General features: G+C 39.6%; 1 protein-coding gene across 2 annotated transcripts in view; it reads left to right on the forward strand.

Annotated features, from left to right (window-relative positions):
* PDHX (pyruvate dehydrogenase complex component X) overlaps positions 1-26,644 on the forward strand; it is a 1,629,376-nt gene that overhangs the window by 470,781 nt on the left and 1,131,951 nt on the right. For both annotated transcript variants that reach the window (XM_044082641.1, XM_044082640.1), the window contains one exon: positions 10,973-11,076. In XM_044082641.1, the coding sequence (XP_043938576.1) occupies positions 10,973-11,076 (104 nt within the window). The remainder of the gene's footprint in view (positions 1-10,972; positions 11,077-26,644) is intronic.

A 26,644-nucleotide genomic window follows, 5' to 3' on the forward strand; every position in this document is an offset into this window, starting at 1 on the left:
TCCCCAGTTTCTGAAGGGAGCCCGTCAGTTGAAGAGCAAGGTGATCCTCATAGCACCATATTGGCCTCGTCAGATTTGGTTCCCCTTCCTTTGGCCTCACGTACTAGATCGACCATGGATTCTCCATCCAGCCCCGGAGTTGATCTGACATCCGCAGAACCTGATTCATCCCAACTTGGACAGCCTGAAGCTCACAGCTTGGCTACTCCAATTTCCTTGATTGCAGGCAGAATGATCTTTACCAGTATGTGACATTCTCATTGCATTTCATAAGTCTTCCACTAGAATTACTTATCTAAGCAAGTGGAAAAGATTTACCTGTTGGCTGAAAGAAAAACAAGTAGATCCCTTTTCAGCACCAGTGTCGATAATACTAGAGTATCTGGCCGACCTTTTTCAATCGGGTCTCTCGGCCTCTACTATTAGTGTTCATTTGGCTGCAATATCTAATTTCCATGAGGGTGTCCAAGGCTCCTCTCTTATGTCACACAAATTGTGCAAGACCTTCATAAAAGGTGTGAATTATGAAGCCACCTTTTAGAGAACCTGTTCAACCATGGGATCTGTCATTAGTTGTACAAGCTCTGACAATGCCACCCTTCAAACCAGCTTCTTCTTGCAACCTCAAATATTTGTCATGGAAAACCTTGTTTTTGGTTGCCATTACTTCTGCCAGACGTATCTCTGAGCTTCAAGCTTTATGCATCAAGAGTCCATACTTGATTTTTCATAGAGATAGAGTGTCTTTGAGAACTAATCCTTCATTTCTGTCAAAAGTGATCTCTGAAATGTCCATTAATCAAACCATTGAATTGCCAGTTTTCTTTCCCAATCATTCAAACAGAGGAGAGTATTGCCTACATACCCTAGATATTCACAGGCAAATCCGTTTTTACTTAAACAGGACTAGGTCCTCTCGTAAATCTGACCAGTTATTTTTGGCGTATTCTGGACCTAGATTAGGATCTGCAGTTGCTAAGGTCACATTAGCTAGATGGTTGAACGACTGTGCGACTTTCATTTATACACAACGTAATATTCCGTTGCCTACTACCATGAAAGCTTATTCGACAAGGTCGGTGGCAACTTCTGCTGCCTTCCATGCCAGAGTTTCTGTACATTACATCTGTGCATCTGCAACTTGGGATACACCTCATACCTTCATCAATCATTACAAATTGATTTGGTCTCCAGGGGAAGAGCATCTTTTGGTTCTTTGGTGCTCAGGAATGTCCTTCCATGAGAGCCTCCCAGGAATAGAGGTAGCTGGGGACTCTGTCCCATATGTAGGGAATGAACGAGGATTAACAATATCAGATAAAGAAGTTATGTCTTACCATAACGTTCCATCTGTATTGTTGATCCTCGTTCAGTCATTATGACCCTCCCTCCTTCCCCCTCCTGTGGCTTCTAGTGGATCTCACCATCCGGTTCTCTTAAGTCATTTGTCCAGAGGTAGCCTCTACCTTCTTTTGACTTGCAAACTCAATCTGAGGTAACAGGGAGAGGGGGATTATGGGTAAGAGTTTAGCTCGAGAGTTTGTAGCTGACGCGAGCTTGGAAAATGACCAGCTCGGGTCCGAGGTCGGAACCGATACCCATACATAATGACTGAACGAGGATCAACAATACAGATGGAATGTTATGGTAAGACATAACTTCTTTATTTGTTGGATCATTGTTGCCTATAAGATATTAGAGGAGTTAGGAGTTTATACGTTTTTCGACTATTTTGATAGAAGTGATAGTATTGTGCTCGGTCTTTACTTAAGTAGGCCTGTGGAATTATCACTTTTGTAGAATGGTATTATAAATAATTTTTTTCCAAGTAGATGGTACGTGTTTTTTTGTTATGGATTGATTAATTAGTATAGAGTCATTTAAGGCTAGGGCATAGGCAGTAAGTTTTAAATTCTCTGTTGACAGGTTGACAACTGCTAAGGTCATTCTTTTAAGATTATGCATTTTCTTATAGTGTCAGTTGGGACTGGGTGAAATGAAAAGGATGAAGCTGTATTATTACAGTGGATATAGATAAACTGGGTGGGTGAGTACTGACATGTAAGACAGATTATTGTGTTTATATAATAGGTGTTGAAATGGGTAGCTGTATTTTCAGAGTGGTTATTGTTTGTTGGTGAGGGAGTTGAGGCATGTACTCTGGTTGTAGCTTTAATAATTTGTTAATTGACAGCCAAAATAGCTTAAGGTTATTTTGGTCCATTATTTGGAGGCCTTGGAAGTATGTTTTTTTTTTTGTTATTTTTTATTGCACTTTTTGCCAGATTTTTAGGTATCTAAATTGCCGATAGGTGGCTTGAGTTTTGTTTTTGTACCATAGTTTTCTTGTTTTGTCACTATGAGTGAGTATCTGCCTGGATTCTTTCGTTAGGCACTGTGCAGGGTTAGGTCTGATGCTCTTTGTTATAACTGGGGCCTGGTAGTTTAGAAGTTTTAGATATGTTTTACTGAAATGGATTACAGCTTTGTCTAGTGGCATAGGATCTTGCAATTGTAGAGTTTTGGGATGGAGTTGAAGTTGTTAGAACTGAATTTTTTATATTGAGTGTCTGTTTACAAGTTACCTGTTTTGAGGTAGCTACTGACAGCATAGTTTGGCAGCTGGTCGCTGTTAATGTCTGCTAGGTATCTAGAGGAGTATATTATATCTGGCATATTTTTAAGTATCCAAGATTTCTTATTTGTATTCTTATAGGTTCATAGGTAGGTACTAGGCTATTGGCCCTAGGGTTTATATAAGCCTTGCCAAACGGTACCCTGGCTTTTGCCACCCAAGAAAATTATTTTCCTGTGTCCCTGTCAAGCAGAGCCACAGAAGTGATCCCCCTGGTGAATTTCCTATCTCCCATCCAATCATCAAGATTTTTCTTGAAGAGTGCTAACGAGGAGCTTTGTTTGATATAGATAGGTAGTTTGTTCCAGAGTATGGGAAGTCTCTGGGACAGGAATCTATCCCTCCAGCATGTTCTATTTATTGTGGTGACAAGGTTTAGGTCCCTAGAGCGTGTAGCTTGGAGGGATTGGTATTTCTTTAAATGGAGCATGTCCAACAGCTCTGGGTTTGACATAGCTTTGTATGTTAGGCAGAGATCGCCTCTGAGTAGGCGATATGCGACAGAGTAAAGCTGGAGTTTTTTGAGACGGTCTGTGTAGGGCATCTGTTTGAGGCCAGTAATCCTCTTTGTGAGGTATTTCTGTGGTCTTTTTAGTTGTTGTAGATGTCTTGTGAGGTACATACCAAAAGGGGCGTTGTACTCTATAATGGGTCTAATGAGTGATGAGTAGAGGGGAACAATGACCTCTTTTTTCCTGGATGAGAAACCTTCTGTGATGAGGTGTGCCACGTAGAAGGATTTCCTGACTACTGTGGCGATGTGATTATCAAAGGAGAGACTACTGTCCACCTGTGTCCCAAGGTCTCTTATCACACTTTCGGTGTTAAGTAGACTACCGCCTGTGTGGTAGTTCATGGGTACAGAGTTTTTACCAAAAGGGATGTATTCTAGTTGTAGCTTTCATTATTTGTGAGAAAGCAAATAGATAATTGCTGGTGTGGTTGTGCTTTTTTCCTCCTAGTTTATATTGAGATCACCCATTATGATAGATGTCCTTCTGTATGACTGTTGCAGTAGGGATCCCTGCCAAGGGTAGCCCGACGCCCGGCCAGTTTACCAAAACCTTAGTTTGTAATAGGGATGTTGTATGTCACACATAAGCTCCCTCCTCTTGGCGTAGGGCATAAAGGTAAAGTATGGATGTACCAACCTCAGAACTACTTTGCCATCAGTCCGAATGCCATCTTCGATCTTCTGTCTGAGTACTCATCATCTGCTAATTGCCATACCATTTTTTCAGATAAGTACCCCTGTGGGGGGTTTCTTTTTATGTTCTTTTACTTGTGGTTTTGGTTTTTATGTCATCCAGAAATGGAAAATGCCAATGTGGGAGACAGATTCCCCATAAGGACCATCACAAGCAATGTTTGTTTTGGTTCTCACAACCATATGTCTTGTCCTATTTGTCAGGCATTTTTCTAAAAACTTTGTGTAGTTGTCTCTCGTCTTTAGCTAAGAATGATTGTCTTAAATTATTGGCCCAGGATACTATGGCTGAATTATCCCAGACTGAAGGCCAGGCCGGTCGCGAAGAAGACAACCAGGAAAACGTGGTCAGATTCTTTCACTGTACCACCTCACCAGACATCTCTCTTGAGGCTGGTGAAAGCCTGGAGGATCACTCAGTTTTTCAGCTAGATTCCTCTGCAGTGCACGTTTTGGAGGCAGGCATGGATCCGACTTCTCACATGTCTCAGGAGGCCTTGCAGACATCTGTTTTGGATGTTCAGGGGGAACCGCTGGTGATTATTTACAAAGGGTCTAGTTGTGTTCCATAAATCCTTGTTAGGGAGAAGATTCCTACTATGCTTATTGAATGTAGGCAGGAGTCTGAGCCTCCTAAGATCTTTAGGGCGGACGTCCCCTTGAAAACGAAGCAGAATACTAAGCATATTTCTCCTGCTCCTTTGAGGATATTTCCTTTGGAGATACAGTTTCCTTTGTGATGGAGTTCTTTAAGTGGGACTGCACTCAGGTCCCAGATGCCCAGAAGAGGTATTACAAAGTACTTCTAGGGAAATCTCCTAATCCCTCTGTTGTCCCTCCTATTCTTGCTGCCTTGTTGGACCCTTTTTCTTCAGCTTTCCAGGCCAGAGATTCTCAACCTGACTCCTAAAAAACCTGATAAGTTTTATAAGATGCTTGATGATTGTAAGTTCCTTTACAAGTGTCCCTTTGCTGACCCTTCTGTTATTTCTGTTTCTTCTGATAAGCCATCTAAGCTTTTACCTTCTACAAAACTGCTCCCCTCTGACAAGGACAGAGGAACCATAGAGAGATTGTGTAAAAAAGTACATACTGCTGCTGCCCTGGCCTTTCAGGCTGTAATTTATCAGACCCACATGACCAGGTATGTTTTGGATCTTCTTTCTCAGGCTTTTCAGGTTATTTCTGACTAGTACTAATCTATGAACCTATGAAAATGCTCAATCACTTTTCCCCACTAATTACCACATAAATAACATACTAAACCTGCAGTCAGTCATGAAGGACTTGGGCACCCAGGTTGATAGCAACCTGACTTTTGACCACCACATTGTCTCCGTTGCACAGAAGGCTTTCTACATGACCCACTTCATAATTAGGGGTATTTCATTCAGGAACAAGGAGGTCATAACATCCCTGTACTCCTCCATTATCAGACCCATTATCGAGTAGAGTGCCCACTTTGGCATGCACCTTGCCAAGCACATGCAACAACTGGAGAAACCACAGAGGTTCCTGACCAGGAAATTCCAGGGTCTCAAACACCTACCCTATACAGATAGGCTAAAAGCCCTGTCCCTCTATTCAGTCTCATGCAAACTGCTCAGAGATGACCTATGTCTGGCATACAAGGCCATATTAGACCCAGCCTTGATGGAGTTGCTGCATATCCATAAGTCAAACTCCACTCAAGCAACCTACATGCAAGGCCTTTACCTGGTCTGTGACATTAATAGGACTTGTTGGTGGGCTAGATTTGTGACCCAAAGACTATCCCATCTGTGGAATAGACTCCCTGTCCATGTCAAGCAGAGTACCTCACTAGCCCTCTTTAAGAGGAATTTCAATGACAGGATGGGAAACAAAAATACACCCCTGGGATCCCACCTTTATCCCTGCTGGACAGGAGAAACAGGTGCTGACTTTGAGGGAACATGGGCATAATTCTTGGCTAGGCTTTTAAGGGCCTTCGGGCCATTAGCCTAGTATCATCCTATGAACCTATGCCTGGCTTTGAGGGGAAGAATTCAACTCTTTCTTTTTTAGGGCCCTCTTCTCAGGTAGCTTACATTCCATTAAATGCAGTTATAATGTAGCTGATGCCTCATCTAGGGCTGCAGCCTTTAGTTCTGTATTGATAATGTGTTCCTGGCTTCGTCTTCAGTCCTTGCCTGATGATATTAAGGCCAAGCTCATGGATGCTCCCCTAGATAATAAAAACCTCTTTGGCTCTGCATTTGCTGAGCTTTTTAAGTCTCTTTCAAGAGAAGGGTATGGTTATGCAGGAATTGAAACAAATTTTTGTTTTCCCTGTTCCCACATTTCAAAGGAACTACCCTACTAAGCCTGCCTTTGTCCATAGGCAGTATTGCCCTACTCCCAAGTGTAAAAATTGTGGTAGCAGGCTCCTCCTACTAAGTCTGCTCAAACTCCTGCAGCTCAGAAGCCTCCTTTTCCAGACAAGACAAGCTTTGTCTGGCTGTCTTTTTCCCTGCTCCTCAGTCTCATTGCTCTTTTTCTTTATCTTTCCCTGTTTCTTCCAAATTGGTTAAGGATCACTCAAGATTCTTGGGTTCGATTCATTTGTCAAGGATATTACATGGTTTGGAAATCCCTTCCCCAATTGTTGGGCATTCCTCAACCTCCTCTGGAACACCTGCCTTTTTTCCAGATTTTCTTCTGAACCTTTTGTCTCAAGGAACAACTCAGGCAGTTCCAGCTTCTCAAAAGGGGAAGGAATTTTACTCCAGAATGTTTCTGTTTCTCAGGAAAGAAGGCACCTGAAGACACATACTAGATCTCTGTCAGCTGAACACCTTTTTGAAGGTTCCCGTCTTTGAAATATTATTCTTTCACACCTTGTTTCCTCTTCTTCCTCAAACTTTACTTGTTTCTATAGATCTCATGGATACTTATCTCCATATCCTTATTCACTCCCTTTTCAGGAAGTTTTTATGTTTCTCTGTTGCTTCCTTGTATTTTTCAGTTCTCTGCTTTGTCCTTTGGCCTCTCTACTGCCCCAAGGGTCTTCAGCAAATGCCTCGCTCCTGTGATTGCTTTTTGCAGGATGGGGGAGTACAAATCTTTCCTTATCTGGACGACCTACTCATTCAGGCTTACTCTCCAGGGATTTTGTTTCAGCATCTTCACTCTGCTATTTGTCTCCTGAAAAGCCTTGAGCTTATGGTGAATTTCCAAAAATCATTTGTAACTCCTTCTCAGGATCATGTTTTTCTATGGTGCAGGCTCCAGACTATTCCAATGCCAGCATCACTGCCCCCTCCCAAGGCTTTAGCTCTGATTGCTTTCTTTCACTTCCTTCTTCCTCTGGTCTCTATTACAGCTGTGAGTTTTTCAGGGCTCTGGGGCACATGGCTTCTACCATTTCTATGCTTCCTCTTGCCAAGCTTCATATGAGAAAGCTCCACTGGTTCCTAAAGTCAGTCTGACTTCAACATTCTCACCTTTTCCCATGCCTCAAGCTGGAGCTTCAGTGGTGGATTCACCAATTGCCCCTAAACCCAGGGCTTCCTTTTCAACCTCCATTCCCACTTCAGGAACTCTTTTCAGATACCTTAGACGCAGGGTGGGGGACCTCCTTCTGTCTATTGAAAGTTCAGGACCTTTGGTTTCATCGTCAAAAGGAGAACCACATCAGTGTCTAAGAGATGAGAGTGCTCCTCCTGACTCTTCAGGCCTTCCATTCTCTTTTTCTTCCAGGGCCCCTGAAAATCTTCACAGACAATTCCACAGTAATGTGGTACCTCAACAAGCAAGGGGGGACAAGGTCTTACCTTTAGTGCAGACTAGCTCTTCAAGTTTGGGATGTAGCTGTCCAGTATCAGGTGACTCTTCAGGTGGTTTATATTCCTTCAAACCAGAACATTATGGCAGATTCTCTGAGCAAGTACATAACACAAACTCATGAGTGGATGCTTCACAGAAATGTGTTTCTGGACATTGTCCACCAGTGTGATACTCTTCAAGTAGATGTTTTTGCCTCACCTCTGAACAAGCACCTTTCTGTCTTTTGCACCAGAGTCCCATGTCCACTGGCTTGGAACGTGGATGCCCTATCATTTTCTTGGAAGGGGATGTTTCTTTATGCCTTTCCTCCCCTTCCACTCACGCTGAAGGTTCTGTTCAAAATAGAACAGGATGCTCCTACAATCTTGGTGGTGACTCCCTTTTGGCCCAGACGGCAGAGGTTCCCTCTTCTTCTGCATTTAGCCAAAGGCAAATCATTACAAGTTACCTCACATGGTTGGCCTACTGACGTAAGACAAGGGATTTCTCATCCATCCCCACCTGTCCACTCTTCAACTGACCCTGTGGGTGATAGGATTTTTATCCATTTTAGATACCTTTTTTCTGAGGACATATTTTGAGTTCTGCAGGAAGTCAGGGAACCCACTATGAGAAAATCTTATTTATTCAAATGGAAGAGATTTTCTGTTTTGTGTCATACTCATAACTTGGATCCACTTTCTGTGGAAGTTCCTTTAGTTCTCTCTTATTTGTGTGAATTTGCTCAATGCTGGGTTGGCATACTGTTCTGTTAAAGCCCACCTGTCAGCTATTTCTGCTTGTCTGCCTTTGTCTCCCCCTTTGGCTTCTAGATTCGAGTTCCAACAATTCCTTAAAGGTGTCCTTCAGTTTAGGTCTCCAATGAAGCCTATTCCTCTTTCCTGGGACCTTAATTTTGTCCTGGAAAAATTAACTCAGGCTTCTTTTGAGCCTGCAACTTCAGCTTCCTTACAGCATTGCTGTTGGAAGACTGTTATTCTTTTAGCCTTTACATCAGCCAGGTGGGTGTTTGAGCTGCAGGCCCTTATGTATGTTACTTATTTTTTTGTTTTTCATAAGGACAGGGTGTCTGTTCTTATTAATCCTTCTTTGTGCCCAAGTTGGTTAATGAATGTCTTTTAATCAGTCTGTTCATTTGCCCATTTGTTTTCCCTTCTCCACAGTCTGTTAGTGAGAGAGTTCTTCACACCTTGGATTTGCATAGACAACTCAGGAATCATTTGGATAAAACTAAAGCCATTCATAAATCTGAACAGCTTTTTACCTTCCTTCATCCTAGATCTTTAGGTTTGGCTGTTGCCAAGCAAACTATTTCATCTCGGATATGGAAGACCATTTCCTTTTGCTACTCCTTTCATGGCAAAAGCCTTCCTTCTTCTGTTAAAGCTCATTCTGCCAGGGCTGTGGCTTGTTCTGGTGCCTTTTTCAAAGGTTTGGATACTAATTCCATTCCTGAAGCAGCTACTTGGACTTCTCTGCATACTTTTACCAAGAACCATAAGTTGGATGTGGTTTCCAGGGCTAGAGCCAGATTTACCAGGGATGTCCTGCATGATTTTATTGAGAGCTCTGCTGGGCATTCCTCTTCCTATCTTCTTAAGCTTTTGTACTGTCCCTACTGTAAAGAAAACTGCAACAGTGAAGAGAAGGACATCTACTGTTATGGTAGGATTTTACAAAACTGTACTCTTCTTTGGCTATGTTGTCAAGGTACCCAGTGCAGAAGGTGTTCTACAGTCACTAAGTTTTGACCTGGTAGAATATGTAGTCCTGCAATGCAGAAATTTTTCCTGCTACTAACTTTAAGATTTGTTAATAAGTGTACTGTGTTGTTAAAGGTGAGCAGCTGTTGTGGGTAGCGGTTAAACTCTAGAATATTTGTGTGTCTGATTGTTATTCCGCGACCTTGTTTGTTGTTTCTTTGTAGTCTAAGCATGCTGATTCCTGGGGGAGTATTTCACTATATTTTATATCTGGTCTTAGCCAGGTTTCTGTGATTACAACTATATCTGGGGAACAGACTGCAAGGCATGCTTGGAAGTCATGAATTTTATTGCAAATGCTTCTAAAGATGATATTGAGTAATAGTAGGTCAAACTTGTTTGAAATTAGTGATGTGAGACTTGGAGGGTTAGGGTTGGAGGATGAACAATTAGTTTGTTGGTAGACTGTTAAGGGGCCAGAGTTTGGACGAATGTCACCACAGCCTTTCAGATGTGAGGTGAAGTGATAAAGAAGGAAAAGCAGTTCTAGTTTGGGTTTATTTTTAAGGAGAAGGTGTCTCTCTTTGGTTTGCATTTATGTAGTTGTAGGTAAATTGATTGGAGAGACTTAGTGGGAACATTTCATATGAAATGAAAGGGAAGGTTGGTTTTATAGAAGGTGTACATAGGTAAGAACTAGTGTGTGAGGTGGTTCTGGGTTGCACTGGTGTATGATACTTGGTTGAGTGTGTAAGTATGGTAAATAGAAGAATTGAGAGTAGTTGCAGTTATATCATGGTTGTGTGGTGTGTGTTTGCTCTATGTAAAGTTTGAGAAAACTCCTGTGAGTTATTATGATTTGTGGATGATGTATGGTTGAGGTGCATGTTAGTTTGTGGTACTGAGTGTTGTTTGCTTGTAGGGAGAAACTAGGAGTCAGTATGGGGGAAATTATTAAGTTTGGAGTTAATATGGAGAATGTTTTATTACAGAGTGGAAGTAAGGGGTGGTTGCCAGAATGTGTTATGGGTTAAAGGGATGTAAAGTTAGGTTTCAATAAGAGTTCAAGTTAGTATGGTATACGATAATGGTGGGAAAGATCTGGAAGGTAGGGGGACAGTGAGCAGTGATTGGATGGAGAGTGGATGTGGGTGGAGCCTGCTAAGTATTAATGTAGTAGTAGTGTGGGGGTAGGAAATAGGGAGTAGGGTAAGGGAATGGATTAGAACCTGAGCAGAGCAACAGCAGAATGGAGCAGGGCCCCCAGTACCACAAGCATTTGAAAACAGTCTATAAAGCTTTTTTAAGGCATACGCGTAAATGCTTCTAAGTTACAGTCAGAGACCCGAATTTGCCAGGGTATTAGTATACTTGTTTGTGGTAAAATAATTCAATTTGAAAGTCTGTTGGCCTAATTTTAATGTCTTTCTATACTACGTACGTAGTGTAGCCGCTATATAATTACTCCATTTTTAAGTATTTATTATCATATTCCATTTTTCGCAGAAATGGAAAAGTATTCCTTAAAAGTGACAAAAATGTTTGATGACATCATTCTTTGTACTGCATCTTTCTGTAGCTCGACAAAACATATTCTCTTTGCTTTTTTCACCTTTGCAGGTGATTCAGTGTCTGCTGGTGATGTACTTTGTGAAGTTGAAACAGATGGAGGAATGATAACCATGTTGGAAGCCCATGAAGATGGCACCTTAGCAAAGATTTTGGTAAGAATAACCTGCTAGTAATGAATGAATTCAGATTCATCTTAATGTATTCAATAATATTAAAAATCAGTAAACACTTGAAGAAGTTAAAAGGATCAGTTAGTGTATGGAGAAGTTTTTTTTTCTATTATAATAACTCCCTGATAAAGCAATCTTTGTAAATGGATTCTTTCTGTTTTGAATTTTCTTTCTTTTCAAGAGTTTAGGGCATAAGTAATTTATGTTCCCCACCCCCAGCTGTATGGCCTTAACATCGCTGTACGCTGTGGAACTTTTCTAGCAACAAACCTGTCCGTCTGCTCTTATGCTGAATCACAACACAATAAATATCATTTTAAAACCTATTTAATGCAGGGGGCACCTCTAATTATATATACCAACTCTGGGATCACACAACAGTGGGAAAGAAGAAATTATATTTTTTCAACATTTTGCTGGTTCAGCATTTTGTTATTTCAATAAAATATCGAAAATGGTTCTTGCTTTAAAGCAACTGTTTTTCAGGATAGGCTGCTGTCTCCTGCGATCTATGGTAGTGAAAATAAAGGGGTGGATGGATGGATGGATGGAAGGATGGATGGATGGATGGACAAATGGATGGATGGATGGACAAATGAACTGGTAGTGAAAATAAATGAATGGATTAATGGTGGGTTTATTCAGAAGTCTAGAAATTCATTAAATATTGTGTTTCTTTACAGTCCAAAAGTTTTTAATATTGTCACTAACCGTTGAAAAGAGAGCATATCTTGAGTATTCAGATGTTGAAATAAAAGCTTTTAATAGCTGGGTTTCTGATATCACTAAGATACTCCATAATATGTGTTTTAGCAACCTTTTAGTCTTACCAATGTAAGGTTGTTATATGGACACAAATTGATATATGCTGCAGTACCTTCCTGTCAGATTATATGTTTATTTACAAAAATGTTTTCTGGCAGACATCATACTTAAAATATGTAGTATTTAATAGAAAAAAACTATCAAAAATCAGACTGTTGAATCTAAATGCACCATTCGCTGAAGTGGTCCATATCAGCATTTCGAAAGACGAAAATGCTGAATACCAGTTGGCCGACCCATAAATGTCGAACTACGACATTGCTGAACAGCCAAATCACTGATTTCTTCCTAATGGAAAGAAAGCGGTTAGCCGTTTCCTTACACCTGCTCTTTCCCTGACTTTAGTGCGGTCTCAGAGTTAGAATAATTAGTTGGGGGGGGGGGGGCACATAAAGAAACATGACACTCACTGAACAGGAAATACAAGCCATTCTGCTTCAGAAAATGTCAGCAACGTAAATGAAGTAACGTAACGTCCCAAAAATGCAAATATGAAAGCCAGTTACAGATTCTAAAATGAAAATAATCATTTATGTAGGGGAGATTCTCCCCACCCACCCTCCAACATAGGAATCCTCGCCCCCCTCCCCAGCTTATAAATACTACCTCCACAGTCACACAACTGTGGACAAAGAGAAACATCACTTTATATGCAGTAATGGACAAATCCACAGCTGACCGTAGCAAAATCTGATACATCTGATACATCTAGTATTCAACTAATAACTTCACATGCTGTCACTTTCTAGTACTTTGACTGTACTAGGGCTTTCCTGTATTTATTATCTTATTGGAAACTAGCATGTTGAACTTACGGCTATTTTTATCTTATCCAGCATGTTTATCTACATCAATTCTAATACATTTAAAGTGAAAGGTGGCTGAATGGTACATATTGTGCTGAGAGTATCAGAAAACCACCCTGGATTTGCCTGATAAAACTGTGCAAGAGGTGTGTTTACTTTAGTAATAATCCATTTCTTGACCATTATGTTGCTAAAATAGCCCTCTAAACAAAATATAAAGACTGGCTGACATTTGTGACTTTCATTTGGCATAGTAGCCTACAAACTACGTCAGCAGTTTACTGAATATGTATCCATACACATCCAGGGTATCACGTTGGCTAAATGCTTCCATGAAAATATGTTGCATAAATAGAGAACCTGATTTAAAAAGAGCACTAGCAGGACACCATACAGACTGTCTGATAAAAGACCAGTAGAAACCACGGAGATTGTCATCCTGCAGTTTTGGAATCTAGGAGTAGTCCTTTGCATAACTGTAATCTCTGACTAGCTTAGTTACTAATGGATAAAAGATTAAGAACTAAATTACCACTGTTGACTGCCTTACCAATCTAAGAGAAACAAGGGAAGGTAAAAGAGAAGCTAGAAAGAAATTAGCTGAAGCAGAAATAAAGATGTGACAAGTATTTCAGAAGACTGTTGGAAGAGCAGAGAGAGAGAAGACAGAAAGAGATCCCAGCTGCCTGCCAAAGCCTAGCATCAACAGCTTAAACTCTATGAGGCTGAGGCTGTCTCATTAATTCTTAGTGCATTATTTTTTTATTTAGTTAGTTAACATTTGTTTACCAGGAAAGTCCGACTTGGAATGAAGCAAATGTTCAGCAGAGGCCCGGGGAGAAATGCTCCAGACACATGTCTTTATAACGTGGGAGGATACCAGAGCACCCAGAGGAAACCCACACAGATGCAGGGAGGACATGCAGACTCCACACAGAAGGCAACCCAGCCAATAATCGAAATGGAGAACCGCTTGCTATGAGGTGACAATACAACCACTGCCATCATCATGCTACATTCAGCTGGGACAAGACCAGACCTGCATAAAATCATTTTTGCTTTTTCATATTTCTTCTTAAAGATAATATCTAGATAAAAGCAAAACAGGATACTTCAGATGTCATTATAACTTCCCGCGCTATAATTGCGGAGGGTAAAAAAATGTCTATTTCAGCAGATAAAGACTGTGTAAGAATTTATCAGAACTTTCAATATGGGTATCCCTTTGAAAGCCCAATGTTATAATGGAGCTGTAGCAAAGAAATAAACCTTCCCCTCCATAATTTCATTTGGAAGGATAGACTGTCATACTTGTGTAGGGTTGTGATTGCCTGCATCAGTTATTTGTATTTATCCTGCATGCTGAAACATCATTATTTCTCCCAGATGTAATACTGTTTTCCCAAAAACTGATAGTATCTGCATCCTGCTTCTTTGCTGTGAACACTGCTTTTCAATGTTGACTTAATACAATGAATGCATTGTTTTCCTCACTCAGGGTTTCATATCACAAGGGACATCTCTAGTTTGAAAAGTTCAGCATAACCTGGTGAATTCATTCCCATATGATGCCATAGTAGATTAGTGCATCCTTATGAACCAAGCACTCAAAGATCACTTCCCTTCCAAACAGGATTTTTTGGGTTTTTGTTTTTCACGCTCAGTGCTGAAAAGATTGCTGTCACAGGCATTCTACTTCATCCCTAAGAAATCAATCACTTGTTTATTGTGTGTGTGTGTGTGTGTGTGTGTGTGTGTGTGTGTGTGTGTATATGTATGTAAGTTGCTCTGGCAGGAGATTGTTATAGGAGTCTAAAATGTCCCTTAACCCCACTTCTCCTTGCTTAGCTTAAAAACATTCAGATGAATATCTGAGTACAGCTTAGTGTTTGTTTCTTTACTATGCATGTGTTTATACCAGCTGATCAAAAATATGTCCCACCTGGACACTCATTGTATATGGTGGTTCAGAGTCATAGCCTCAAATTTAACTATATAAGCACATGTAACATTTCCTCAAGGCTGCATAATTTCCTGTCTTTCCCTATTAAAGGTCATTGTAACAGCAAGTTATTTTTTTATTTTTTTTTTATTTTATTTGCATTTGTTTAACCAGGATAGTCCATTGGGCTCAAGAACCCGTTTTCAATGGAGTCCTGGGGAGAAAAGCTCCACATACATATTTAACAGAGAATGAGGATATACATAGACATTCCATGGGGTTCAACATGAGAAAAGTACCAAATACAGAGGATATACATATACATTTGATTGGGTAAGACATAGTACAATTTATGTAACTAAACATGCAGAGACAGCTGAAACAAGGCAATAAGAGTAACACCAAATTTATAAAAAGAATTTTTTTTTTTTTTTTTTTATAGAGTTAGTGTAGTACACAGGTAGGCCAAGGGTAATGCTGCCTGGTGTTCATACAGTCAGAACTGAAAGAGTTACTAGATGAAATAGTAGGTTACGAAGGGTGAGAGCAGGAGCATTGCCATGTGGAGGTTAGATAAGAGTGGAGTGATTTTTTGAAGGATGGGAGGCTTGTGATGGTACGAATAGAGGGAGGAAGGGAGTTCCATGAGCGTGCTAGAGAGAAGGACAGGAGGTTTTGTCCAGGAGGGTGGTGGGGTCTATGTATTTCTATGAGGTTTTGATTGTTTGATCTTAGCTGTCTTTGTGTGTGTGGTGCATTTTAAAGGTAGAAGAGAGTGAGGGGCAGAGAGATGGCTGGAAAATCAGTTTGTGAGCATATGTGAGTTGAGTATATGAAAGGTAATTAGGTAGTTCTAACCATTACAAGTTACTGATTTTTTTCAATTGCTTCCTTAAGGAACAAATAGTGCCTGTTGTCTGGAAAAGAGCAGTTACTGTTTTGCACAACAGAGGATATCTCTGGATTTTAGGAACATTAGACCTACTTCCGTACAGGTCCCCCTCTCTAAAGATGAGTAAGGCTTACCTTTCATATGGCTATTTTTCTGCTTAGAAGCTAATAGAACTTTAACATTTACCTAGCACTGCTTCACAGTTGGCTGTGGGTCAGAAACTATATGTCTGTTCACGTATTATTATAGCCACTGAGCAAGGACTAATTAATCTCCGGCATTGTATTTTTACAGTCAGATCATGCTCCTTTATGATAGACAGAATTGCTCTGTCTTGGTTCACCCATTCATGCTGTGTTTTTTAGTAGGCAGTAACTGAAGATGGCTGGTGAAGCATCTCAGATCATGAATACCAAACGTCGTAGTTTATGGCTGAACCAAGTATTTTCCTTAAGAAATTGTTGTATTGCCCTGGTCTAAATTATACAGTATAAACTGTGCCTGGATTACTGTTTGGCAACTATGTTAATCACTGCATCTAGACTAGCATTTGTGAGAAAGATATTTGCTCTTGTGATCACCTTTGGTTTGATTATTTTAGTTACTTTATCCAAGGTGACCCTAAAGTGCTGACCACCACTTTAGCATCTCATTACAAAATTGTAAGTGGACACATGTAACAGGCCCATTACAGTATCATGTATAATGCACTGAAATGCCCACTGATGTTTAGGGACTCCTGTTCCACTTCATTCACTCTTGTGACCCTGAGACCATATTAGATATTTCCAGTACTCCTTACTGTCTATTCTTGACATACACATGGCAGTTAATGGTATTGAAAATAGTAGAAGATTAAAACGACCCAGTACATTCAATCCAGCACTAGTAAGCACTTTACAAGTGTTTCAGAAAATATGTGAATTGGAATTTAGGAAAATGGATGTCAGGGGTTTAGAGGACAATTTATCTAGTACAGAACGTGATGCTTTGCACCAGTTGTCCAGCTCTCCAGACATTAGGGTAATGAGGGCGGACAAGGGGGGAAAGTTAGTCATCATGAACAAGGTTGATTATGTGGATGGTATTTTTTTACTGCTTAATGACACTAATTATTATAATAGTGTCAGTATGGATTTTGTCTTAAACAAGTACAGGAGGGTAGACACTCACCTCTTTGACATGCTATGCCAGGATGAAATAGACAACCTAGACTATGATTTTCTGATGGTAGAGCAACCAAGACTGGGCAATTTTTTTGGAATACCAAAATTGCATAATGATGATGGGGAAATAACGTTTAGGCCTATCATATCAGCCAAAAACTCAAAAACTGAGAATATATCAGTTTGGCTGGATAACATTCTCAACAAAATAGCACAAAAATCTGAGTATTACATCAGGGATTCTTGGCATTTGCTGGAGAGTTTAGGACAGTCTAACATCAAACTCGAGGAAATAAACTTTGCAACACTTGATGTTAAGAGTCTATACACTAGTATTGACCAAGAGTCTGGTATAGAACATTTAAGGAACTATTTGACACACAATACTGAGTTACAAAACTCTAGAATCAACACCATTTGTACTCTAATGGAAATAGTGTTGCATAATAATTTCTTCGAGTTTGACAACAAAATATATCAACAGACTTCCGGGGTAGCGATGGGGGCTAGAGTTGCACCAGCTTTTGCCAACATTGTTATGGCAGACTGGGAGCAGGAACACCTAAAAAAACATCCCCTGTTTAGAAAAGCTATGTTCTATGGAAGGTACATAGATGATTTGGTTTTTGCATGGGTGGGGGAGAGAACTGAATTTGAAACTATGGTTCAAGATCTAAATAAAACTACTAATTTTTTGACATTCAAACATAGTGGTTATGGCAAAAGTATTAATTTTTTGGATATTAGACTGTATATTGATTTAACAAATAATACACTACACAGTAAAATCTACAGAAAACCTTGTTTCACTAATCAATACTTGCACAAAGACAGCCTGCACCCAACCCACATGAAAAGAAATGTGATAAAGGGTCAAGTCATCAGGCTCAGTAGATTAACATCTGAGGATAACATCTATCAAGAAGAGTTAATACAGCTAAGAAATTTATTCTTGGCTAGGGGCTACAAAAAGCACATGGTAAAGAAAATTGAAAACGAAGTCTGGGGGCTCCGTAATGGAGTAGCTAGACCAATCTTGTCAAACAATAGGATGAGATACTCGAAAGAAGTTTCAATAGGTGTTACTAAAAGTAGAGACGAACACTCAGATTTTTATTTAGCATTTCCTCTTCCAATATCTAATCAATTGGAAAACATCAGAGGTATCATAGAAAGAAATTGGGGTATCATTTTGGGAAACAAAGACCTTATGGCATGTGTGGGCATCAAACCACGCTTCACATATAAAAATGTCACCAACATAAAGAGCATGTTAGAAAGGGACCACAAAGAAAGAGTGGTATTGAATAGGGATATCAGTAGAAAGAAGGGAACTTTTGCCTGTCAGAATTGTAGACAGTGTAGGTTCATCACAAATACTTCTTTTGTGACTATCAAACACACAAATAGGATATTTTGGGCACAGAAGTACTTCAATTGTAACAGCGAATATGTGGTTTATTTAGCCTCCTGTTCAACATGTGATAAGTACTACGTGGGGAAAACTAAAAGAATGCTCAAACGTAGGATATATGAGCATAACTTGGCCATTAAAAATAAGGATGGGAACAATTCCTTGGCAAGACACTCACAGGAGTGTGTAGATTTTAAGAAGTTTGAATTCTTTGTTTTAGACCACGTAGAGAAATGTCTACTTAAAGGAGACCTAAACAACAAATTGGAACAAAAAGAGTCACTATGGCAATTATGCCTAGGGGCTGATGAACTGCCAGGTCTGAATGAAGGGATTAATATCAAATGCTTTTTAAATTATAGATAATACAACCATCTTACACATTATGCATCACCAAGTGGAGGTAGGTACACAGCTCGGCATTTTTCACACTCATGGGAGCGTTCCCCCTGACACACATGGCAACATTTGTTAGGAGTCAACAGACACTATATACATGAGCATGATGAGTGGTTCGATCACATTCGTCACATCTGTGTTTGTTTTTGGGGGTAGTTAGGTGTTCTCACTGCTGTGGAGGGGATTGTCGTATGATCGACCATTTAGTGTCAAGTATTTAGAGTAGAGAAGGACATCCACAGAGAGAGGTCTACACACACACACAGCTTACCATGGTGATGGTACAGTGGCTAGTAATGTTGGGTCGGATAATCACATGCTTATATATTAGCATGGGGTAATCAAGGAGACACATAGACCCATTTGGTTAAAAATCATCCACTGAAATTGGAAAATGATTTATAAATTTGAAGCCATGGGGTATTACAGAAGTGTGATTTATTATTCACATTCAGTGAATTCTAGTTACCGAGTCAAATGGAGAGGAAACACAAAACAAAAAACAAAAAAACAAAAAATAATAAAAAATGTCAAAGAAAATAAAAAACTTTTAAACATGCCTTTTTTAAGGCATCATCAAGTACAAATAGCATTGTGATGTAACAATACGTAATTTTATGTCTTTGTGTTTTATGATGGGAACATATAAAATGTTTTTTTACATGTATATATGTGGAATATAACGTTCATGATTTTAACATCACTTCCTGTTCATTGGTTATAAAACCAGGACGTAGGGAGGCGTCCTGGTTTTTCTGAAGAAGTCCACGTGCAATAAAAGTGGAAGAAAGCTAAAAAACATCATCCGTTATTGTGTGGCTATCCATCCTTTTCTTTTCCTCAGTCACTGTTTTAAGTTTGTGCTTTTCAATGTTGACTTGATACAATGAATGCATTGTTTTCCTCACTCATGGTTTCATATCACAAGGGACATCTCTAGTTTGAAAAGTTCAGCATAACCTGGTGAATTCATTCCCATATGATGCCATAGTAGATTAGTGCGTCCTTATGAACCAAGCACTCAAAGATCACTTCCCTTCCAAACAGGATTTTTTGGGTTTTTGTTTTTCACGCTCAGTGCTGAAAAGATTGCTGTCACAGGCATTCTACTTCATCCCTAAGAAATCAATCACTTGTTTATTGTGTGTGCGTGTGTGTGTGTGTGTGTGTGTGTGTGTGTGTGTGTGTGTGTGTGTGTGTGTGTGTGTATGTATGTAAGTTGCTCTGGCAGGAGATTATTATAGGAGTCTAAAATGTCCCTTAACCCCACTTCTTGCTTAGCTTAAAAACATTCAGATGAATATCTGAGTACAGCTTAGTGTTTGTTTCTTTACTATGCATGTGTTTATACCAGCTGATCAAAAATATGTCCCACCTGGACACTCATTGTATATGGTGGTTCAGAGTCATAGCCTCAAATTTAACTATATAAGCACATGTAACATTTCCTCAAGGCTGCATAATTTCCTGTCTTTCCCTATTAAAGGTCATTGTAACAGCAAGTTATTTTTTTATTTTTTTTAATTTTATTTGCATTTGTTTAACCAGGATAGTCCATTGGGCTCAAGAACCCGTTTTCAATGGAGTCCTGGGGAGAAAAGCTCCACATACATATTTAACAGAGAATTCCATGGGGTTCAACATGAGAAAAGTACCAAATACAGAGGATATACATATACATTTGATTGGGTAAGACATAGTACAATTTATGTAACTAAACATGCAGAGACAGCTGAAACAAGGCAATAAGAGTAACACCAAATTTATAAAAAGAATTTTTTTTTTTTTTTTTTATAGAGTTAGTGTAGTACACAGGTAGGCCAAGGGTAATGCTGCCTGGTGTTCATACAGTCAGAACTGAAAGAGTTACTAGATGAAATAGTAGGTTACGAAGGGTGAGAGCAGGAGCATTCCCATGTGGAGGATAGATAAGAGTGGAGTGATTTTTTGAAGGATGGGAGGCTTGTGATGGTACGAATAGAGGGAGGAAGGGAGTTCCATGAGCGTGCTAGAGAGAAGGACAGGAGGTTTTGTCCAGGAGGGTGGTGGGGTCTATGTATTTCTATGAGGTTTTGATTGTTTGATCTTAGCTGTCTTTGTGTGTGTGGTGCATTTTAAAGGTAGAAGAGAGTGAGGGGCAGAGAGATGGCTGGAAAATCAGTTTGTGAGCATATGTGAGTTGAGTATATGAAAGGTAATTAGGTAGTTCTAACCATTACAAGTTACTGATTTTTTTCAATTGCTTCCTTAAGGAACAAATAGTGCCTGTTGTCTGGAAAAGAGCAGTTACTGTTTTGCACAACAGAGGATATCTCTGGATTTTAGGAACATTAGACCTACTTCCGTACAGGTCCCCCTCTCTAAAGATGAGTAAGGCTTACCTTTCATATGGCTATTTTTCTGCTTAGAAGCTAATAGAACTTTAACATTTACCTAGCACTGCTTCACAGTTGGCTGTGGGTCAGAAACTATATGTCTGTTCACGTATTATTATAGCCACTGAGCAAGGACTAATTAATCTCCGGCATTGTATTTTTACAGTCAGATCATGCTCCTTTATGATAGACAGAATTGCTCTGTCTTGGTTCACCCATTCATGCTGTGTTTTTTAGTAGGCAGTAACTGAAGATGGCTGGTGAAGCATCTCAGATCATGAATACCAAACGTCGTAGTTTATGGCTGAACCAAGTATTTTCCTTAAGAAATTGTTGTATTGCCCTGGTCTAAATTATACAGTATAAACTGTGCCTGGATTACTGTTTGGCAACTATGTTAATCACTGCATCTAGACTAGCATTTGTGAGAAAGATATTTGCTCTTGTGATCACCTTTGGTTTGATTATTTTAGTTACTTTATCCAAGGTGACCCTAAAGTGCTGACCACCACTTTAGCATCTCATTACAAAATTGTAAGTGGACACATGTAACAGGCCCATTACAGTATCATGTATAATGCACTGAAATGCCCACTGATGTTTAGGGACTCCTGTTCCACTTCATTCACTCTTGTGACCCTGAGACCATATTAGATATTTCCAGTACTCCTTACTGTCTATTCTTGACATACACATGGTGTCCAAATCAAGCTGTAAAACTGTCTGCCAGCCCACCATCCTGAGGTCTGAAATAAGATGCCTTTTCACCTCTCATATTATCCTCATCTTTTAAAGTATCCCTAAAGACTACTTGTCTGTCAGCTGTCTAAGGGATTCTGGGTAAACCTACTTGTGTTATTGTGCTACTAATCCAAGCTACACTTTATTTTGATATGAGAGCTGCTGATGTGAAGCTGGACGTTTTATCAATTTTACAGACTGTATTTAAGTATCTTGTTCATAGTGCAGTTAAGTATCTTGCTTCATTTAATGATATGATGATTGCTTGCAGCTTGATAATATGTCTTTTTAGTTTCCATGGAAATCACTTGGTTATATCAGTCACTGAGTTGCTTACTGTAGCATAGTGTGTGAATTCTATCCAGATAAGTCTTTTAAAAAGTATATTAACTGATTAAAATATAGCTTTGCATTAATAATTATGTGAAATTTGACTTGCATTTTTAGTACAGATAATAGGAATAGTTCTTGTATCCTTGAGAGTTTGGACAGATTTCTTTGGACATTTCTGTCAGGGATCCTCCTCAAACACTGCACTCCAGAAACATACTGCCCCCAGCACACACACACATACAAATTGCTTGTTGCAACAGACACATTAAAGGAGATTAAACTTCATTTTATACAAAACTGTATTTGTTCCTATCCCAAAAGGGCAGAACAGCACCCATTATGGTAGGAGATGTTCTTCTTGTACTGCAGTTGAGCAGTTATCCTCCCTGCAGCTTTATGCCATCTACACTGCAGTTAAAACTGCCACAGACAGCTATCATTGCCTGATGTATTTCTTTTTCTAGTGTGTATAAAGTTACAATCTGTGATAATAAATGTACTCATTGCCATACATTGCAACATGCTATAACCAGGACGCATCCCTGTAGTACTTTATTTCTTTAAATCAACGCCATGCAGTACTGGGGATAAACTGGATGTTGAGCTCAAACATGTTTTTTTTTTTCACCTCACATTTGTTTCCTTGGGGGAATTACTTATTTTCCCCTTTTCCAAGAAGTGTGGTCTCTCACGTACAGTTTATTCGATCCACAACCTCTGCCTCCCAATGCTAGGATTACAGGCGTACGCCATAAACTCTGGTTGTATTCAAGAAATCAATGAAGAGCTGTTGTGTTAGGACTGAGACTGGTCAAGGATGTGAAATGACATAGACACATTTACAATTAACAGCTGCCTGATATAGTATACCATTGTTCCAGGAAATGTCTTATGGATTCCTCAATGTATAGCAGTTGATGTTCTGTTAATATAAAATTGCATTGCATAAGTCACACCCAAATAACTGCAGGTCAGTATTAGATCAGTATCAGACACCCCCCCCCCATTAAGCCACAGAAATGTTGTATAAAAGTTTCAGTTTTCAAGAAGCTTAGACTTACAGATTTGGTGCTGATTACTTAGCATCCATTAATAGTGAAATTACTTGTATAATAAATGCTACTTCTAACTTTTGTGTAAAGAGTCGATAACCAAGAAGTTTTATCTGCTTTTCTGTCTGCCTTTTTTCTTGCCCTTTCTCATTAGCTTGTGTTATACCTTTGCATATAATATTTGCCTGTACACCTATAAAAAACTGTGCTACCTTACTGATTTAACTATTGTATGGAAGCTTTCTCTCTTGGATTTCCTCTGAAGGGAGTCTTGCCCAGATATAAGTAAAATAAATTAATTTTTTGCTAACTGAAGAATAAACAGCAAATAAAACACAGTGCAGCAACCAAGGCAAATGGTATAAAAACAAAGAGGCTTAGTAAAAAACTCTATTTAATAAAACAGAATAGTAAAAGGATAAGCGCCTTCACATATCATGCTTCATCAGATCCTAACAGACAAAAACACAGAACAATCTATTTAAAAATAGGACAGCCAATCACAAAATTAAAACAATTAATGATGCAATGGTCTAGATTTCAAAGCAGGTTTTAAAGGTATAGTATAGTTTAAACCAGGAACCTATGAGCCTGGAGTATTGCTATCCATTGCATTTCTAATAACTCTGTTTTGCCGATGATATCCCCCCCTCTAGCAGACTCACTAACAATGCCAATAACAGTAAACTTAAAAGAATGACCCATATTTCTCTAATTTGTTTATACAAAGCATGCAAACAACTCATTCTTCTAATATCACCCAGGTGCTGCAACACTGTGTCTTTCAACCTCTGGTTAGTCTTACCTACATGGAATGAAATACAGTCCATGCAGGTTGCCAAGTAAACTAAATTAACCGACTTATAGTCAGCATGCACCATAAACTTATATTCCCTAAACGAAGATGGGTGAACAGACGTATTACTGCATGACATAAAATCACATGCCTTGCACGATCTACAGGGAAAAGTACCAAATTTAGTTGAAAACTTACTAGATCTCCTAAAAGGTCTATAACACAGCTCCCTTTTTAATGTCAGATAGTTCCAAAAAATAAAACTAGGGACCTCATCAACTATCCTCCGAATGGTGTCATCTGAATGTAGAATCGACCAATTACGTTTAACAACTTCGCAGATAGCGTTAATATTATTACTATATTTCAGAGAAAAACCACACCTAGGTCTATTGTTGACATTATTACAGGGGTACGTCGATCTCCTATATACGAAAGGTTTACCTGCACTTTGTTTACGGTCATGGACCTCTTCTAGTTTCAGAGCTACATCAGCTTCATGATATCCCCTACCTGTCAACTCATCTGCTAAATGGCTCGTAGCCTGTAGGAAGTCACTGTCACATGTATGCATGAAGAAACTCCAGCTGTACTCGGTTGCATACTGCCTACTCAGAGGTGATCTCTGCTTGACATACAAGGCCATGTCCAACCCAGAATTGATGAACATGCTCCACCTAAAGAAAACCGTACTCCCTCGAGCCACACGCTCTAGGGATCTAAACTTCACCACAACAATCAATAGGACATGCTGGAGGGACAGATTCCTGTCACAGAGAATTCCCATGCTCTGAAACAAGATTCCAGTCTGTGTTAGGTAGAGCTCCTTGCTAACTCTCTTCAAGAGAAACCTTGATGAGTGGATGGGAAACAGAAAGTTTACCCCGGGGATCACTTCAATGGCTCTGCTGGACAGAGGCACAGGGAACTAATCTTAGGGGGGGGGCGGCAAAAGCCAACACATTCCGGCTAGGCTTACAAATGCCTTTGGGCAGATAGCCTAGTACCTACCTACGAACCTATGGATATACATAAGAATTGTCCCTTCATGATGTTACCGAATATCCTATTAGGATGCATACTACTCCTAGCCAACAGTGACCTAAACAACCTGTTGTCGAGTCTTCAACTTTTCCGTTGGCCCTTCCCAATCTACCAGCTCCTCTCAGATTGGCGGTCAGTCATGTGATGGCCCATTCAGCCAGTCATGGGCGCAAACAATGGAGACCTTCGATGGAGCAGAAAGGAGCAGGTGCTTGGCAGAAGCAATGGAGGCGTTAATGATCAATATTTCTTTGATTGAATTGACATGGTTACAACAGCAAGTCCTTGACAAGGGCCTTTCTTTTGTTCCAGCAAGACCAGCTCAGGTTAGTGATGTCCTTGTTGATTTACGGAAGTTTGCAAGGGGTGTTGCTCTCAAGATACTGTTTAAGGATAACATACAGTCCACGCCTCAGCTCCTAAGGAAACCTAGTTTATTCAATCCACAGCTGCCAGCTGTGGTTTAAGCATTTCTCAGTGTTTGTGAGAGTGATTTGTATAACATTCTAACAAACCCCAGTGATAAAACTTTTTATAATTTAACTAGAGATGAGTTCATAGCACTTGAACAACTTAAAGCCAACATGGGCATCTGCATACGCCCTGCTGATAAGGGAGGTGCAATTGCTGTGATGGACACAAGTGTATATGTTGAAAGTATGTTGGAACTCTTGAATGATAGTGATCCATATTTACCTGTGGCCAAATATGAGGTGAACCGTTTTGTAGAGGAAATAAATGTTTGTTTATATGATTTGTTAATGTCTGAAATGTTGTCCGAGGAACAATATGATTTTATGCTTGCAGAACATCCTGTTTTCCCTCTTTTAATGGTCTTCCTAAAATACATAAAAGAAGGTGGAGACCACCTTTAAGGCTGATTGTGGTTGGTAAGGGCTGGGTGACAGAGCACTTATCAATATTTATTGAACAGGAACTTAAACCTTTTTTGGCACGAGCACCAGCAGTATTGAAAGATACAGAGGAATTTCTACAGACGTTTGGTGAAAGTGCCTGCTGTTTGAACTTTCAAGAAAGGAATTTTATTTTAATGACCTTAGACATTAACACATTATTCACTGTCATACCTAATACTTATGGCGTTGGGTGTATTAGGAATTTTCTTAATAGTTTTGGTGGCTTATCACATCAGCGCATTGAATTGATTTGTGCTTTGATAGAGTTGATTTTGAAATATAATGTTTTTTTTTTTATGGCATTTTCTATCTGTAGCTGCAGGGTGTTGCCATGGGCACACCCTGCGCTAACAGTTTGCCAATTTGGTTTTAGCCAACTGGGAATCGCAGGTTGTTTTTTCTGATCATGCATATAGGTGAAATCTTATTTACTATAGGAGTTTTGTTGACAATATTTTTATTTTATGGGAGGGTACGAACTCTTTGTTGTCTGATTTTGTTGATTATTTGGAACTTAGTAGTTCCTGTATCAGATTTACTATGCAGTGGTCCAGGGAGAGAATTGATTTTTTTAGATACAACTATAGTCATCAATTCTGATGGCAGTATTGACTCATGGCTACACAGAAAGGAATGTAGGAAAAATAACCTGTTGGTTAGGAGTAGTATGCATCCTAATAGGATATTCGGTAACATCATGAAAGGCCAATTCTTACGTATGTCCATATTGCATACATGTGACAGTGACTTCCTACAGGCTACAAGGCATTTAGCAGAAGAGTTGACAGGTTGGGGATATCATGAAGCTGATGTAGCTCTGAAACTAAAAGAGGTCCATGACCTTAGAC

The sequence above is a fragment of the Protopterus annectens genome, chromosome 9.part0 (assembly GCF_019279795.1).
Source record: "Protopterus annectens isolate FY-2018-M chromosome 9.part0, PAN1.0, whole genome shotgun sequence".
NCBI lineage: Eukaryota > Metazoa > Chordata > Ceratodontiformes > Protopteridae > Protopterus > Protopterus annectens.